The sequence below is a fragment of the Lethenteron reissneri genome, chromosome 24 (assembly GCF_015708825.2).
Source record: "Lethenteron reissneri isolate LAM-NWPU_2019-01 chromosome 24, ASM1570882v1, whole genome shotgun sequence".
Taxonomy (NCBI): Eukaryota; Metazoa; Chordata; class Hyperoartia; order Petromyzontiformes; family Petromyzontidae; genus Lethenteron; species Lethenteron reissneri.
Window position 1 is genome coordinate 4,562,007 of NC_083802.1, and position 15,598 is coordinate 4,577,604.

General features: G+C 40.2%; 1 protein-coding gene across 3 annotated transcripts in view; it reads right to left on the bottom strand.

Moving 5' to 3' along the window:
- LOC133346447 (atrial natriuretic peptide receptor 1-like) overlaps positions 1–15,598 on the bottom strand; it is a 96,514-nt gene that overhangs the window by 3,241 nt on the left and 77,675 nt on the right. For all 3 annotated transcript variants that reach the window (XM_061558020.1, XM_061558019.1, XM_061558018.1), the window contains 4 exons: positions 12,981–13,104; positions 4,759–4,827; positions 2,179–2,353; positions 255–353 (listed from right to left, as the gene is read on the bottom strand). In XM_061558020.1, coding sequence (XP_061414004.1) covers positions 255–353; positions 2,179–2,353; positions 4,759–4,827; positions 12,981–13,104 — 467 coding nt within the window. The remainder of the gene's footprint in view (positions 1–254; positions 354–2,178; positions 2,354–4,758; positions 4,828–12,980; positions 13,105–15,598) is intronic.

Consider the following 15,598-nt stretch of genomic DNA (forward strand, 5'->3'; position numbering starts at 1 on the left):
AGGACTATCCACCGTGGAAATGTGATATTCACATACCTCCGTGGGGATGAGTACAGCGACATCAAATTGGAATCCTGACCTCTTACCCTGGTATTTTTATTTGATACATTTTCAGAAAAATTTGCTACACTTAACTGAAGTCTATCTTGTTTTGGTCAATAAGCCACTGTAAACTTTTATCAGGTCATTTACACAAACATTGTTGTAATTTTAACATCTTTCAGATAATCAAGCCGCGCGTATCAATCACATACCTTCACCATTGGACTCCATGCGCGAAGCAGTGTTTACGGTGTCACCAAACAAACAGAAGCGCGGCATTTTGAGTCCTACGACACCGGCACAGACTGGACCTAAAACACAACGACATGACTAACATTACACTGCTCATTTTTGAGGTAATGTATTGTCTGTGAAGCCAAATGTTATTTGGCATTGTCAGAGGAGACATTTGCACCCTGTAAATTGTCCGCAGAAGTGATGAAATGTAAATTGTACTGTAAAGATATGCGTAACGTCAAGTGGACACATAATGCCATGCACATATATTAATATACTGTCATTTAAGCACCGCAAAACGTATGATTGTCCCAGCAATACACAAACAAATCAAGTGATGCAAAGTGTCACTTTTGTCATTAATTAAAAAAAATCAGTACTCTTAAGTATGTTTAAAATAAAATATATTTTTGAAATGACAAATCATGTTGAATTTGATTTCACAAAACTGGCATGCAACATCCTTTTATTGAACACTGTTGACATACTCAGAAAAGCTCTCAGTAAAATGTGCTTAGTCTACCATGAAATAGACTGTCTAATGCCTTTTATCTGAAGCCTGTTGGCCAAGTGACTGACCAGTAATTTTGAGTGAGAGAGCCTTACCATTAAAATGTTACTTCTGCATAAACCAATCTAATGCAGCACCAACTTTAGTTTTTTTTTTTATCACCGTTACTCACACATGTAAATACCCCATGGCCTAGCTGTTGTCACCTCCCCTTTAACACTGGTAGGTATTTTAACAGTCCACAAATGGGCCCAAATTTCATTACATTGCATAAATCATAAATCTGGCTGTCGCCTGATGAAGCTAGTTGTAATTACTGGCGAAATGTATGGATTGTCTCTCCAACACACCGGTGTGCTGTACTAGTGACGAATTGGCATGTTCTGTTTACATGACAAAGCTTACTAATTGGCTGTGTCGGGTGGTGGCGCGTTTAACGACACAAAAATATATATTATGGATAGATCCAGGTTCGTTTCAACACAGTACACAAAATCCGTGATTTGATCCCATCTGTAAAGGATGTGATTCCTGACATGCAATTTCCTGGTGTCTACAATTGGGGAAACGAAACGACATGTCTCGGACCATGTTCGCGAACACAAGGCAGATCTGAAGCACGGTAGGACCAATACCTCTGCCGTTGCGGATCATTGTTTTATCGCTGTGGGCATACACAAAAATTTTCCAATACGAAGGTACTCTGCAAGCCCACTGGCTATCATCAGAGATTTGTTCATGAAGCCATCCAGATATATAAACACAGACACAACTTCAACTAAAAAGATGGGTACAAATTTAGCAATCATTGGAAGGACGTGATTAACCAGGTACAGTCTTAACCTGCTGTGATATTTCCATCCTTTCTGCGATTTTATCTGACTCTCTGAGTTGCAATATTAGGTTGGATGTCTTTTTATTGACGGGTTGGATGTCCTTCTCACTGCGACATACTAGGCAAGTCACCAATGCTGAGGCATACTAAGCTTGTGCATTTACATGCTAATCTCTCACAATACAATAGCCACTTCAACAACCTCAGGCAGACCATCTCTAGCCCTGCCCTCTTACCCGGAGGCTGCACGCATCTCAGGCCTACATAAGACCTTGTTTCAGTAGCTGTCTCTCTCGCTCACCTGAAGACGGTCGCTTGTGTTGCGATCGAAACGTCGTGATCTATTAATTTTCTATCTACGTGACTTTACCGAAAGAACTGCAGTCACGAAAACTTCAAATCAAGATTGAAACCTTTAAGAGTTGTAATCACAGCCATTTATCCGATGCTGTGTGGGCCGCCTAATTATATCATACTAAAAACCATTGCTGCAACCTATGATTGATACGATTATTGAACTGCGATTGTAATGAAAAACGTCTTTGTGGTCTACCTGTGTGAATGCCTATCCGCAGTTTGAGCTTGTCTTCTTGTCTGTGCCGTATTTTAAATGTTTTCACGGCATCTAGAAGTGCCAGGGACATGCGGGCGATCTCTTTGGCGTTGAGCTTCCCATTCCGCACGGGCAGCCCCGACACCACCATATAGGCATCTCCTATTGTCTCCACCTGCAGGAGATGCCACAAACACGATGCCACAAACATGTCACTAAAGTATAATTAAAGATGTCGTCATAACATTCTCGGAAGAGAGGCAAAACTGGGATCCAATGAAAAATGAAACGCTGAGATTTGCAGAGGGTGAAGTCATAAATATGCTTATCTTGCCAAAGCTATGGTACTGGAAGGAAAGGCACATATGCAGTAGAAGTCTGTGTGAGCCCTGTGTGAAAGCTGTGAAATGGCAACCGAAGCATTTCGCATTTCTTCGTTTTAATCTTTCCATATTATAATAAATGCAGTTGCATGAAATAGCACTCTTGAAAATGCATGAAAGAAGAAACTTGATTAGCAATTTTGTGGGGAGATTATTAAATAATGTGATTTCTTATCTGATTATATTTTAAACATATATATTTCCACTAAAACATTTCCAAAGTATGTACTGGATATATAAGGCGATGTTATCAATCTTTATTTTGCTTTCCCCAATGCTTTACTGCTAAGTGTAATGATCACATTTCTGTTGTTGTTTAACAATCATATGAGCTTTTTAAGTAAATTCCAATATTTATACAACAATGCTTTTGGTCACTGCAATATACTATTATAATTATTGTTATTGTATTAATGGTATTATAGATGTATTATATTGAAAAATGTTCATGTTTAATACTTTTAAAATATCACGTTATGATGTTATACTATGAATGTATTATTATTACGACATACATAAATGCCTTAATGTGAACGCCAATGCACGTACTGTCACTTAGTCCTAAGTCTGAATAGTTTATGTGGTTGAAAAATAGAGGATGCCATGTATATGTAGTGACTGTACATGGAGTTATGACCGGTATCGTTGTGCGGAGGCACCGCGAGCAGTGTGCGGTGCCGGCTCCCAGTGAGGGAGCCAGAGGGAGTGTCAGCCAGGATTACTCTGGGGCATGACACTCTGGCTGACCTGTTGTCACGTGACCGGACGATACTGGAGGGGGGCCACCAGTGGACGGGGGCCGAGGGGTGGTCACGTGATTCCGAGGGGCTCTCGGGAACATTCGAGAAGGAGCTCGAGGAGCCTGGAAGGTGGGCGGGGCTGAGAGTGGAGCCAGCCCCAGCCCGGGAGCATATAACGAGGGCTCCGCTAGGAGCTCGGGGTTCTTCAAGTGTTTATGTTCGAAGATCCACGTCAGGGAGAAGAAGCCTCTAGTCACGCGGTCCGGGACCCAGCTTGTGGTCCGGACCGGGATAGCGAACCGTGTCTAGTTCTGCCGTAGCGTGGTTAGATGGGCATTCGAGACCCGAGTGTAGGTTGTGTTATGTTATGTACTGTTATGTGAATAAATAGTGTTGCTCCCAGGATAACGTCTGCGACTCAGTTGGACTCACTACATATATATGTGTAGTGACATCGCGGGATGTCACTGTACATCGCATGCACGGCATGTGATGTAACGACATCACAGACACCAGTATGATGTGGGTGTAGTATTGGCCCTAGAGGGGCTTAGTGAGAACTGGTTGACAGCATTAGGTAGCACCACGCTTGGCGTGCAGTGCCAGCCCTACAGGATAGGGTGTGGGAGTGCCGGCTGTAGGAAGGAGGTTACTAAAGGCCATGGCACTCTGGTTGACCCAAGATGACACGTGACCAGTTAAGTCGACAAAAGGGCCGCAAGTGGGGGCTACGGGTGGTCACGTGGTCTGGGTCCAGATCCAGCTCGAGGATTCTGGAAGGTGGTCGTGGCCAAGGGCGGAGCGAGCCACGCTGCAGAGAATATAAGCTGGGTCCCCCAGAGGGACCGGCGTTGTTGTTGATCCTGAAGAAACCTTCGTCTACATTCTCGGAGTCTCCAACACGTGTACTTGGACCCGAGTTGTGGTCCCGGTCCGTAGTAGCTAGTTACGTAGTAATTAGTGTAGTTAGCCTGGTGGTCACCACCATAGGTTGTTATTCTGTGAAGGGGAAGTTACCCTGTGTGTTGGTGTTAAATAAATGTATTGTCTCCAAGAGTACGTCTGCGACTCAGTTCAACTCACTACATATGGATGAAAAATTAGAAGAGGTTTTAGCCTTTCTGGCAATAAAACAGGTTTTAAAATGTTCAAACACCAAATTGATCAATTTTGCAAGGAATAATGGCAAACATGCAAATAAACAAATGCCGATTAGAAATGCATTGACTTTGAAACTGATTGGCTTACACCAGAGACAACGTTCTTTATGGCCTTGTCTCACCAGTGCTAGACCAGAGAATGCCAAAAGGTATGTATGTATGTTGAACTTCTTTAGCACCTTACGTAACTAACCATGCTAATTGGAGGTGCGGGGGAATGTGTGTGTATGTATGCAATCCTGTGTGTACAAAGTATTTCGTTCTGTGTGCATCAGTCATGGTTTACACAGCATTTACCTTGTATACATCAAAGTTATCGATGATGGCATCAAAGCATGTGTATAGATCATTCAGCAGAGTGACCACCTGCAAAAGAGAACTAATTTAGTGACCAATAACGACAGAAAATAAAATATTCTTCCAACCCATTGAACACAGACATACAAGACACTCATTGCTCAATTGAAACGAGGAAATGCAGTAGTGTTTCCTTTCACACAGACAGCGATGACACTAAACAGCAGCATTTTTACGTGAATTAAGATCAATATATTGTTATTGTTGTGTAGAAAGCAATATCAGTACCTTTTAATGGATATGTTTATTGCAGTCACTTACACATGATTTGGCTAAAAGCAATACTTTGCTATTAAAATGCTGGTTGTTGTTTATTTTTACAGCAACCGTAGAAAGTATTAGTAAAGACAGTTACTGGGGGAAATGCATTATGATAGTTTAACACGTAGACTTTCGCGACCAATATTATTCATAATAAAGGTTTTTGAGGTAGATCGCGTAGGTATAAATGTGTCACATCTATACTTACGCGATCTAACCCAAAAACCTTTATTATGAATTAAGATAATCAAAGTTCTTTGGGTCTTTCGGTAAAGTCACGTAGATAGGTACAAATTAATATAAATAATAAATATAAAATAAACAAAAAACTAAGACGTTTCGATCGTCATCAGGAGGAAAGAAGGAGAAAGCTGCTGAATGCAGACTATTTTATAGGTTTAAAATGGGTGACCCTATGACTACACCATTCTATTAAACCTATAAAACAGTCTGCAGTCAGCAGCTGTCCCCCTCTTTCCTCCTGATGACGATCGCTTGTGTCGTGATAGAAACGTCATAGTTTTTGGCTTATTTTATTATTTATTATTTTTGTAGTGGGTTCGATTGAGGCGCACACTCAACTTGGAGGCAACACTATTTATTCACGCATAACAACCAACGTGAACATTATACATAAGGTGGTGACCATCGTTCCTAATTTCACTAACATTCGGGGAACACTACACAGCGTGACCAAGGCAGGTGATGGCTGCCTGGTCACGAACGACGTTGGCGGTGGTGCTTACGCACCACCGCCAATGGTGCATCACCAAATACTAGTTTCATTTAAAAAAAAGTAGGTTACTGGCAGTGGTTGTATGTATGTTGAACTTCTTTCGCACCGTACGTAGCCAACTGTGCTAATCAGACGTGGTTACAGATTTCGTTCATACAACTTTATCACGTGTGCCATCAGGAAGTTAACATTTTAAAGTAGTAAGTCCTATTGTGGATTGATCATAATTGAATATTGTAACGTGCACAGTATTCGTTCATTCTCAAAGAGAGAGAGAATGAATCAGAGCAACGAGGAACCATAGGACAAGCAGGAAAGGGAGCCAAGCAGTGAGCTAGGGCTAAATTAATCCCCGAGCTCTGTGATCCTCTATATATTAAAATGGTATTGGCCAACGAATGAATGTTTATATATGGGAGGAAACTGAAATGTGAGGGGGCAACACTTTATCCCATGCAGACAGCACAGGTGGAGTCCACATTTGCTGTAGAGCCTTCTCCTGCCAAGCCAGGGTATGGCACCTCGATTCCCACGGGAAGGGTGTTTTTCAACAATTCTGAGCCACTAACCCTCACCTCCACAGTGCTGGATTATAGGGATGTGCCACGGCCAGAAGGAGTATAAGAGAAATAGCATTTACATGGTGGAATTGTATTTTATAAACAAAAATAAATACTTTTAAAGAGTGATCATCGTTGATGTACAATTTGGGTGTTTAAGAGAGTAGAAATATCGGTATTGCTGGATAAAAAACGTAACACACAAACGAAAAAGGACTCCTCCGTAAGTTTAATAGAGACGTGCGCAAGTGTTTAATGGATTACCATGGCAATAGAGGATGAACATCTTGGAATTTTAAAGGATTAAACACGGCAGGAAAGTACTATATTGTAGAAATAATCAGGTATATATGTTTAGATGGGCGGAGCACGTGTGCTGGATTGAGGAAGGCAGGCTACTTAGACAACATTAGCTTGGACACTCACGGGTTAGCAACTCAAAGGGAAGACGAAAGCCAGGTGGTGGTTTGTTTCTAGAGTAGTGCTTGGGGGAGGGTTGTTGAATTTGCAACAACGGTGGGTTTGGGATCCAGCAATATGAAAGCAACGATGATGAGCTGCGGGAGCACCAACGGCATTAGCTTCAATTATTACGTGATTATTAGGGGGACGGAGAATAAATATATCTGCGTGATATAACGCTATAATTCAAGTGCCTTCCTACTCAAGCAAGCGATGTAGCAGCACTTGCCTATATTGACAGCCCTTATCTGGAGGTGAAAATTCCACATTGCCGTGGCAGGTGCCAGGCTATCCAAATTACAACTACTGTTGACTTCCCATGAAGTGGCAAGCATTTGTATCTACACTTGATAAATAATGGACTAAGTCGACTGCCAACAGGGATTTGACTTTCTAATTGTTAGTCTGGGGCTACAACTGCAACACCACCCCGGCCATATGATGATATATTGTGGTCGTATATCACATTATTAAATACGACGTCACAATCACGCGAGGAACATTAATCTCCACGCACACAGTGTACGCTTGATATATTTTTTAGGAATGTATGTTAATTGTGAATGACTTTTAGAGAGATGATTTACTAGCAAAGACGACGCATCAAAGGAAGGGTTGCCGTTGCTACTGACAGCCCATTTACAGGGGTGCACTATGGAGCAGGGGACTTGTCAGTATCCCTCATTTTCCATTAGCACGCTCTTCCTGTGATGCATACAAACTCTAAATGTATCAAAAAATATGAGAAAGTGGCAGAACTGATGTATTAAAAACGTGGGCAATTGAAGCCGACAGCAAAGGACAGTCACTTGACTTACGCATGTCGCTACAGTGCCATGCTGTGTCGTGGACAGGCCAAGAGTGTTTGGTTGCTCAACAAAACGTATCTCAATCTAAAGGCTTAAAATGTATGAGCAATATGAATATAACAAAAATGGGTTTCACTGTAGCTTTTTTGAGACGCAGTATGGTAGAAATATATTTTTTTAATGTGAAATAAAACGATAACAGTGATGTGTCACACATTGCATGAATTTTAAATTATTCCTTGTATTTTGTTATTTTCACTAACAAGGCATGAACAAAAATGCCATTGAACATGACTGGCTAAACAAAAACGTACCGTTTAACTCCTGGTTGTGTGATTTAGCTTCGTTACAGGAAAGTGGTATATGCCAACCAAAATATTGTTGAGAAGCGTTTTCGAGCAAAGCACTCTTAAGATGGAAGCTAATCCTTCGTTAAGCCGATGAAAGGGGTAGCTCTCTGCTCGAGAGTGCAGTTCCCTTAAATGTTTACCATCACAATTTCTGAGACAGTATAACTTTGCTTAATAGTGTATTCCAACTGTGGAAGCTTGATAAATAAAGCAAGACAAATACTGTGCAACCAGGCTGAGGTATGTATGTTGAACTTCGTTCGCACCGTATACAGCCAACCGTGCTAATCGGAGGTGTAGGGGAAGGACAACAAACTGCTCTATAGAAATGAGCAAAAAAAACACATCAGAGCTTATAACATACACAGTAACTCATTAGTTACTTAAAGAAGTGGTTACTTGACGAAGAGCCTGCTAAGGTTATTGTCAATGGATGTATTACAGAGGTTTCTTTGTCAGTCTGTCATACTGCCAACCCACAGAAAGTCATAAGGGCAGGCACCTGGCTAGAGCTGGACTATCCAATTAATTAAGTAACCAATTGCTCTATCAATTATTGGTTCGATTACTGAACTAATCGACAACACACAAAAATTGTTGGGAAGAAAAATCCTCGCCTACATTTCCCACGTGTGCCGCTGGATGGGAGGTGATGGGTGGAGGTACGATATCATCAGGATCATCAGCTGTGTCATACTGGGTGTGGTTTTCGTGGGGGTTTCCCACCTTCTACCATATAAAATATGTAGTTGATTGCAATAGATTGTTGATTAATCGACTTAAGCAACCAACTGCCCAGCTCTACACTTGTGCAAGGACCACCCTCTTGATGGTTGCATCAAGACGGGATATAGGTTCAAACATGGGTGAAACTAGTCAGGGATTAATCTCCTTCGTGAACATTTTGACAGTCAATGTGTCTGCAAGTTCCAACAAGTGTGAAGTGGTGTTCATCTCCATTGCAGAGCCAGTGTTAACAATTCTACATTTGGTATGCTAACCAGACGCCATTTGTATGAGCAAGGCCACCCTGGCACTGGTTTTGCACTTCTGGGTTTCATCTGCAGGCAGACTTGTTAAATAAATAAAGCTAGTTTAGTCTTGATTTGAAACTTTCGTGACTGCAGGAATCCATACTCTCTGGTTCTATCGGTAAAGTCAAGTAGATCTATCTACGTAGATCTATCTACGTGACTTTACGTAGATCTATCGATGTGACTTTACCAAAAGAACCAGAGAGTAAGGCTAGTTTACCAGACGTGATTAGTAAGAGCACTTTTTTTACTGAAACAAATGCTGCTGTTTGTTTGTTGGAGTACGGAGTTAAACTGATGGCTTTAATCTAAGTTGTCTCGTGGTTGATGTTGTTGTTGTTTGACTTGCATCCCACTGGGATTTTTCCACAGCGTTGGTGTACGGTGCTTTTTCTTGAAGATTTTTGCTGTTTTTTCCTGGAATTTTCTGTTTCCGTCAATAGTCACTATAAGATGTTTTCTTGTTCATGTTTTTGTTTTTTGTTTGTTGCGGTTGCACCCGATTCAAGAGCCGAATGGCTCCCAAGGCTATACCAAATAAATGAAAATGAATTGAAAATTATCAATTTCGTCTACTGACCCAGAGGCCAATAGACTAGACAACATATTATTTTGCGTGGAAATACAGAATGGTGACGGATCTGTTTATTCACCAATTACACAAAATGCACCACACCAGTGCATAACGAGTTGTAAGCTATACAAGCTGTAGATGCACAGCACTCAGGATTATATATCACAGTTGTTTTGATTCTATAGAATAATTTTGCCTTGTGGATATATTGCCACTTCAACAGAGCACTCGTGCTGCGGTGAAGAGAGTTGATTGCCTTGGAGACCTGACGAGCTCTGCTGGACAGAGGCGCCTGTACCAATCAGGTACTCGGCAAAGGGCGCAACGGAATATTTTCCCTTCACCAATCTGATCTGAACAGCGTGGTGAAGTTGTTCAACCCCCACTCCCCCACTGCCAAAATCTCTGCCTCTACCAGCCACGGCATTGGGTGGGTAGGTGAAGGAGCATGGGGTGCAAATAATCGCTCGGTCAGTTTGTGTACAGGTGATTGGTATCGAACTAAAGCTTTCATGACTGCAGGGATTCATATTCTTGGTTCTTTCGGTAAAGTCACGTAGAAGGGAAATAATAAAATAATGAGAATATAACAATACAATTACAAGAATTCTTTTTTTTTAAACGCCACTTTTTTTATTGTATTGCTGTGGTTTCCACACCTGATGATGATTGCTTGTGTTGCAATCGAAACGTCGTGAGAATTGCATCTGTTTTATTTTTATTATTTTATTATTTCCCTTCTACGTGACTTTACCGAAAGAACCAAGAATAGGTGATTGGTCGAGTATACATTGCAGGACCCTGAGAGGTGGTGGCTGCTTGGCGAGGCCTTCATCTACCAGTGGATTCCCCATGGCTGATAGTGATGATTGATAACGCTGAAAATCTATAGTAATATAAAACAAACTATAAAGAAGTAAAAAACAGAAGTAATTTCTTATGAACCGATGCATGTGTTGTGAGCATCTGCACTTATCGCGATTAATTGCTTGTGGCTAAATATTTCCCTGGTCTTGATTTTCCCTCCATGATTCACTTTATTGTCACATTCATAATCAACGTTTTTGGGTTTAGATCGCGTTTATTTATAAATGTGTCGTAACCCTCCACCACCCGACACGGCCAATCAGTAAAAATGTGTCACGTTGACAAAGACAAATAGTTCACTGCTTTAGCCCACCGGTGTGTTGAAGCAGTGAACTATTTGTCTTTGTCAACGTGACACATTTTTACTGATTGGCCGTGTCGGGTGGTGGAGGGTTACGACACATTTATAAATAAACGCGATCTAAACCCAAAAACGTTGATTATGAATAACATTGGTCGCGAAAGCCTACGTGTTAAACTTATTGTCACATGTCTGTTCCCTGATTCTACCCATGAATCAAATATAGTTTTCCCTCTTCGGCGCATGTACAGTTCACAGTAGCGACAGAATTTCCATGAACCAAGGAACCGCTCACGTACAATACTGTATATATGAATAGGAAATTATCGATTCTTACACGCACAGTTTGATGCATTATCGTGAATATAAAAATAACATCTTTAAAATGAATAGCGAATTCCTTAACACTTAAGGTAATACAGTATTGCAGTACAATGTGTAATAAATATGATCATAAAAATCTGATCCCAATTAGTCAATCGGGATTGGATTTCAGAAGTCATATAACTCAAGTAGGGAGGGTGTGCAGATTGCGATTGGAAATTTGATAGTGTTATATTTATGAACTAATTGTCTGTGTTAATTTATGGTTGATTAAACGCTATGCTAGCTTTTGGACTTGCAAACAAATGTAATTCCTTACAAGAAATAGATTTCATTTTAATCAATGAAATTCATTATAAATATATTTGTGACAGTCGACTCCAAACAAATACTATTTAGAGATGTATTGGGATAATAGCAGACTATATGTAAAAACATTTAAGTTCATATGAGGACAGATTAAGTTACATCATGCAAATGATACATTTTATATATTTTTAGGCAATTAACTTTTAGTGTTCAATGGTCCAACATGTTTGATTCAACTGTTTTGAAATTATGAGGAAAGCATCGAGTCTTTGAATGTATCATACGTTTTTCTCTTCCCTCTTCATGGAACACTCCCCATGCATCACCACGGCTGACAAGTATTATGTGCACAAGCTCAATTCTGCATCCCCAGAACCCTACTTTCTCAATTACCCTGTCAATCACCAGCTATTTACCTGTTATTTCTCTGACAAGGTTTAGAAAACCATTATTGACATTTCAGTCCATGATTATCCTTCTTGTGTTGCCTGCCCTTTTCCTGCCTCACCACCTCTCCCACCTTACCTTGCTGTCAGTCCACCTCCAGTTACGCCATTGCTATTGTCTCAAACAAAAACATAATCTTTCATCCTTGATCCACTGCATTGATTCCCAATTTGTTGGTCTCCTACATAAAGGCATTTATAAATGCCACTGGTAATGTTCATTGCACTCACTTGCATGATTGCAGCTTCACTATAATCTCGAAAATATTATCATCGGACTCCCATAATCAGAAAACTTTTGCTGAATCTCTAGCATTGCTTTCAGAGAAAAACAAAAATCTGTGAAAATGTATATATTTCCACTTTTCCAAACAAAACTTTTATTCTGCTCATTCTATGCCTAAATACATTCCTAACATTTCTACAGTGGCTCCCAATCCAGCAGTACTAGCTCAACTACACATTCACCATTTTAACCCTTCTTTATGTTTCTCCATGGATGGACCTACCCTTGCCTACCTCTTCCATCCCATCTCACTCTTCTCTTCTCCTCATGCCATCTGCTACAGAAGCTAAGGTCTTTTATCGAAAACTCGCAAAAGAACCTCTGCTTAATGAGATAATATTTTCCTCTGCTTGCCCTGCTACCTCTGGAACTCCGTCCCTCTGACTATCTGTATGGCCGACTCCCACTTCACTACATACCCAGGCTTTCGGCTGTCTCTCTATCCAATACATTCTCTCTAACCTACGTGATAGTGCACATTGTATGTTTCCCCATCGCATCTATTCTCATAACTCTAGCCTCATGAACACCCGTTTCATTCTTATAAAACTCCCAGTTATCAGCTGCCTTTTAAGTCCTCTCGATGTGCGTGTCCATATCCGTTCTACAGGTTCTTAAGAAGTTATTACATTTCGCCAGTCTATAAATCAGCATTGTAGTGTTTTGTAAAGGTCTTATAAAAAGGTATTTCCCATGAATGTTGATGTGCGGTTGTCGTAAATTAACACACCGGCTGCTAAGCACACAATGCTATTGATGTACTGTGCGCCAATCTAATACATTTCAGGTCACCCCATAGACTCCGCACGTTTGACAGGTCCAGATTTCGCCCCCAGCACTAACCTGCATGGGAGTGCTTTCAGCTGATAAAGACGTGAACCCCACGATGTCACTGAAGTAAATGGTGACGCTGTCAAAGGCCTCGGCCTGCACCGTCTCTCCACGCTTCAGCTGCTCCGCCACGGAACTGCCCAACACAAAGAACATCTTCAAATCAAGTTGTGAACTCGGACCATGCACACCTTGAACACGAGGACAGAATCACCATCAGCATCTTTTCATACCAATATTACCGTCGCACAGGTTTTTTGGCTCATATTCATACGCAGGATTATTAAATAACTTCCCATGAGTCACGATTCGGTTAAACTGTTTTTATTATTTACATCGGAGTGAATGGTAGCACCTACCGTCAATGCTGGTTTGAAGCGAAACCATTACGTATATATAGAAATTTAAAATATTGATTCTTATACTTTTCTTTTAATTGCGCATATTACCCAATTATATTATTTACCATTAATTGAATAAACGTTTTGGTTTCAAATCAGAAGATGTATTTATACTGGAAGAATTCTATGAGCCATAAAGCTTTTTTCTACAGATGTCCAGTAGGGTTGGGTAAGAAGGTTACATGATAAATCAACACAAAAACATAGAAGTTGTGCAAAGTGCAAGCAAGGTAAACAAAATCACCAAAAAACATACAAATGTAACTAAACCATCCCCATCCTACCAGGCAATGCTTCGTTTTTTACGGCAGTATCGAATTTTGGTAAGCTCTATGTGCCAGTCGTGTAGGTAAGCGAAGGTGAAAAAAGTAAGGACTCACACCTATCCTAGCCTACAATATATACACGTTTTGAAAAGGTATGTTGTGGTTGGCTAGAATGGCTCGAAAACATTTGCAGTCTGTCTAAAAACAGATCGGAAAAAAAGGAAACACCACATATAGGCTTTTGACATGCATTTCCATATCAGCAGGGTAAGAGAGTCACCCCTGCTGTTCACCATTAGCCGCAAGCTGTACCCCTCGCCTTGCTCAGCATGTGTGCACGTGAGACACGGTCAGTGGCATCCTTCACGCTGCCGTGCGTGTGCAGGTGCCTTTTTGAGTGCCTCTTTGTCAAATCAACAATAAGGCTCTCTTATGTTGTTTATTGAAAATCCACTCTATATATGCAGTCGTTTTACCAGTGCTCTATTGGCATTGGATGAACAGTTGGACATTCAGAGCAACACGTACACACAGTCAAACAATGAATGTGTTCTATAGCCATATATAATTAACATTTATGCATAACGTGGGGTAATTCTGCACTTTCTAAGCAGAAACCCTATGGCCTATAATGTAATGCAGCAACAGAAACACAAGGGACTAACAATATGAACTTCTTCATTAAACACACAAATAAATACATGCAAGCGAGCATGAGACGAGTATCTTCTGGCACCTACCAAAATGTTCAATTAGGACAAATAAAGATAGATACAGGTGGTGGCTTAACCTCAGGCAGTATCAAACACCTACTAATTTGTGACGAAAAAAGGCAGTTCCCACCAACATTTTGTTGAGTAAATGCTCAAATAATTGTAAAGTTTAGCATTGTTTTTGCCATCATTCTGAAGAAAATTGTCAGACAAACAAGTTGTTTCTTCACCAAGCTTGTTTTTTTTATCTACGAGAAATACGTTTCGGGCACTGTCAGTTTAGATTATAATCGGATTCAACATAGTTTTTGTGACAAATTAGGTTCAGATGAGGTGGTTGGACTGACAGCACATGGATCAGAATGTTGCCCAGTCATCAACCTGATCAATATATTAGAGATGAGTCAACTTTTTAAAAATACATATTTTTTACATAAATCTGTCATATCCTTTGAAATGTAATGTATTATTCATACATACTACAATATGGAAGTAAGGGAGTTCATCCCTCCACAATGTTACGTCCCAATTCCGGTTATGAAATAAATTAACAGATCACTTGTTTTTTGCTCTTGAGAATGCAGAGATAGAATCTGTGGAGTGCATTTATGGACTAAAATGTGGAGATGCATCTATACTGTGATATTATCTATAAAATGCACAGTGGTGTGAATAAAAATTATTTATAGTGGTGTCTAAATAATAAACAGTCGTGCAAATCTATAAGATATATAGTGGTGGAAAAATTAAAATATATTATTTGTGCAACACGTATGAATAACTGTTTGTAACATTAGCATAAAATTCGAGTATAATTTCTGAATCAATAAACCATTACATTCCTGAAGTGAACACTTTTTCTCTGTCTTAGTCGGGATTAAATTATCCCCCCAGGTTGCTCAATTTTTAGGATTAAAGGTCACAATTCCATTCACAAAGTGGTTATTTAGCTGCCGTTGTATGCTAAGTCAAAAAAATATTGTATGGCATACTATATACACAATAATACAATAGTTTATCGTGATTACATGTTTCTGCCAAGCGATCATATGTGAAAAAAGATAAGGTCATCTCGGAATCCGATTTAAGTGGTCTTGAACACAATGTGTATTAGATCCCTTTAGAGTTAAACAATACACCCTGAGTAATATTATTAAATGCATATAATACATGCGTGTTATCCTAACTTAAGCATTGTTGATATGAGTTTTCCCACCTCTGTAGAGGAAAGTGAGGGTCAAACGTTACAA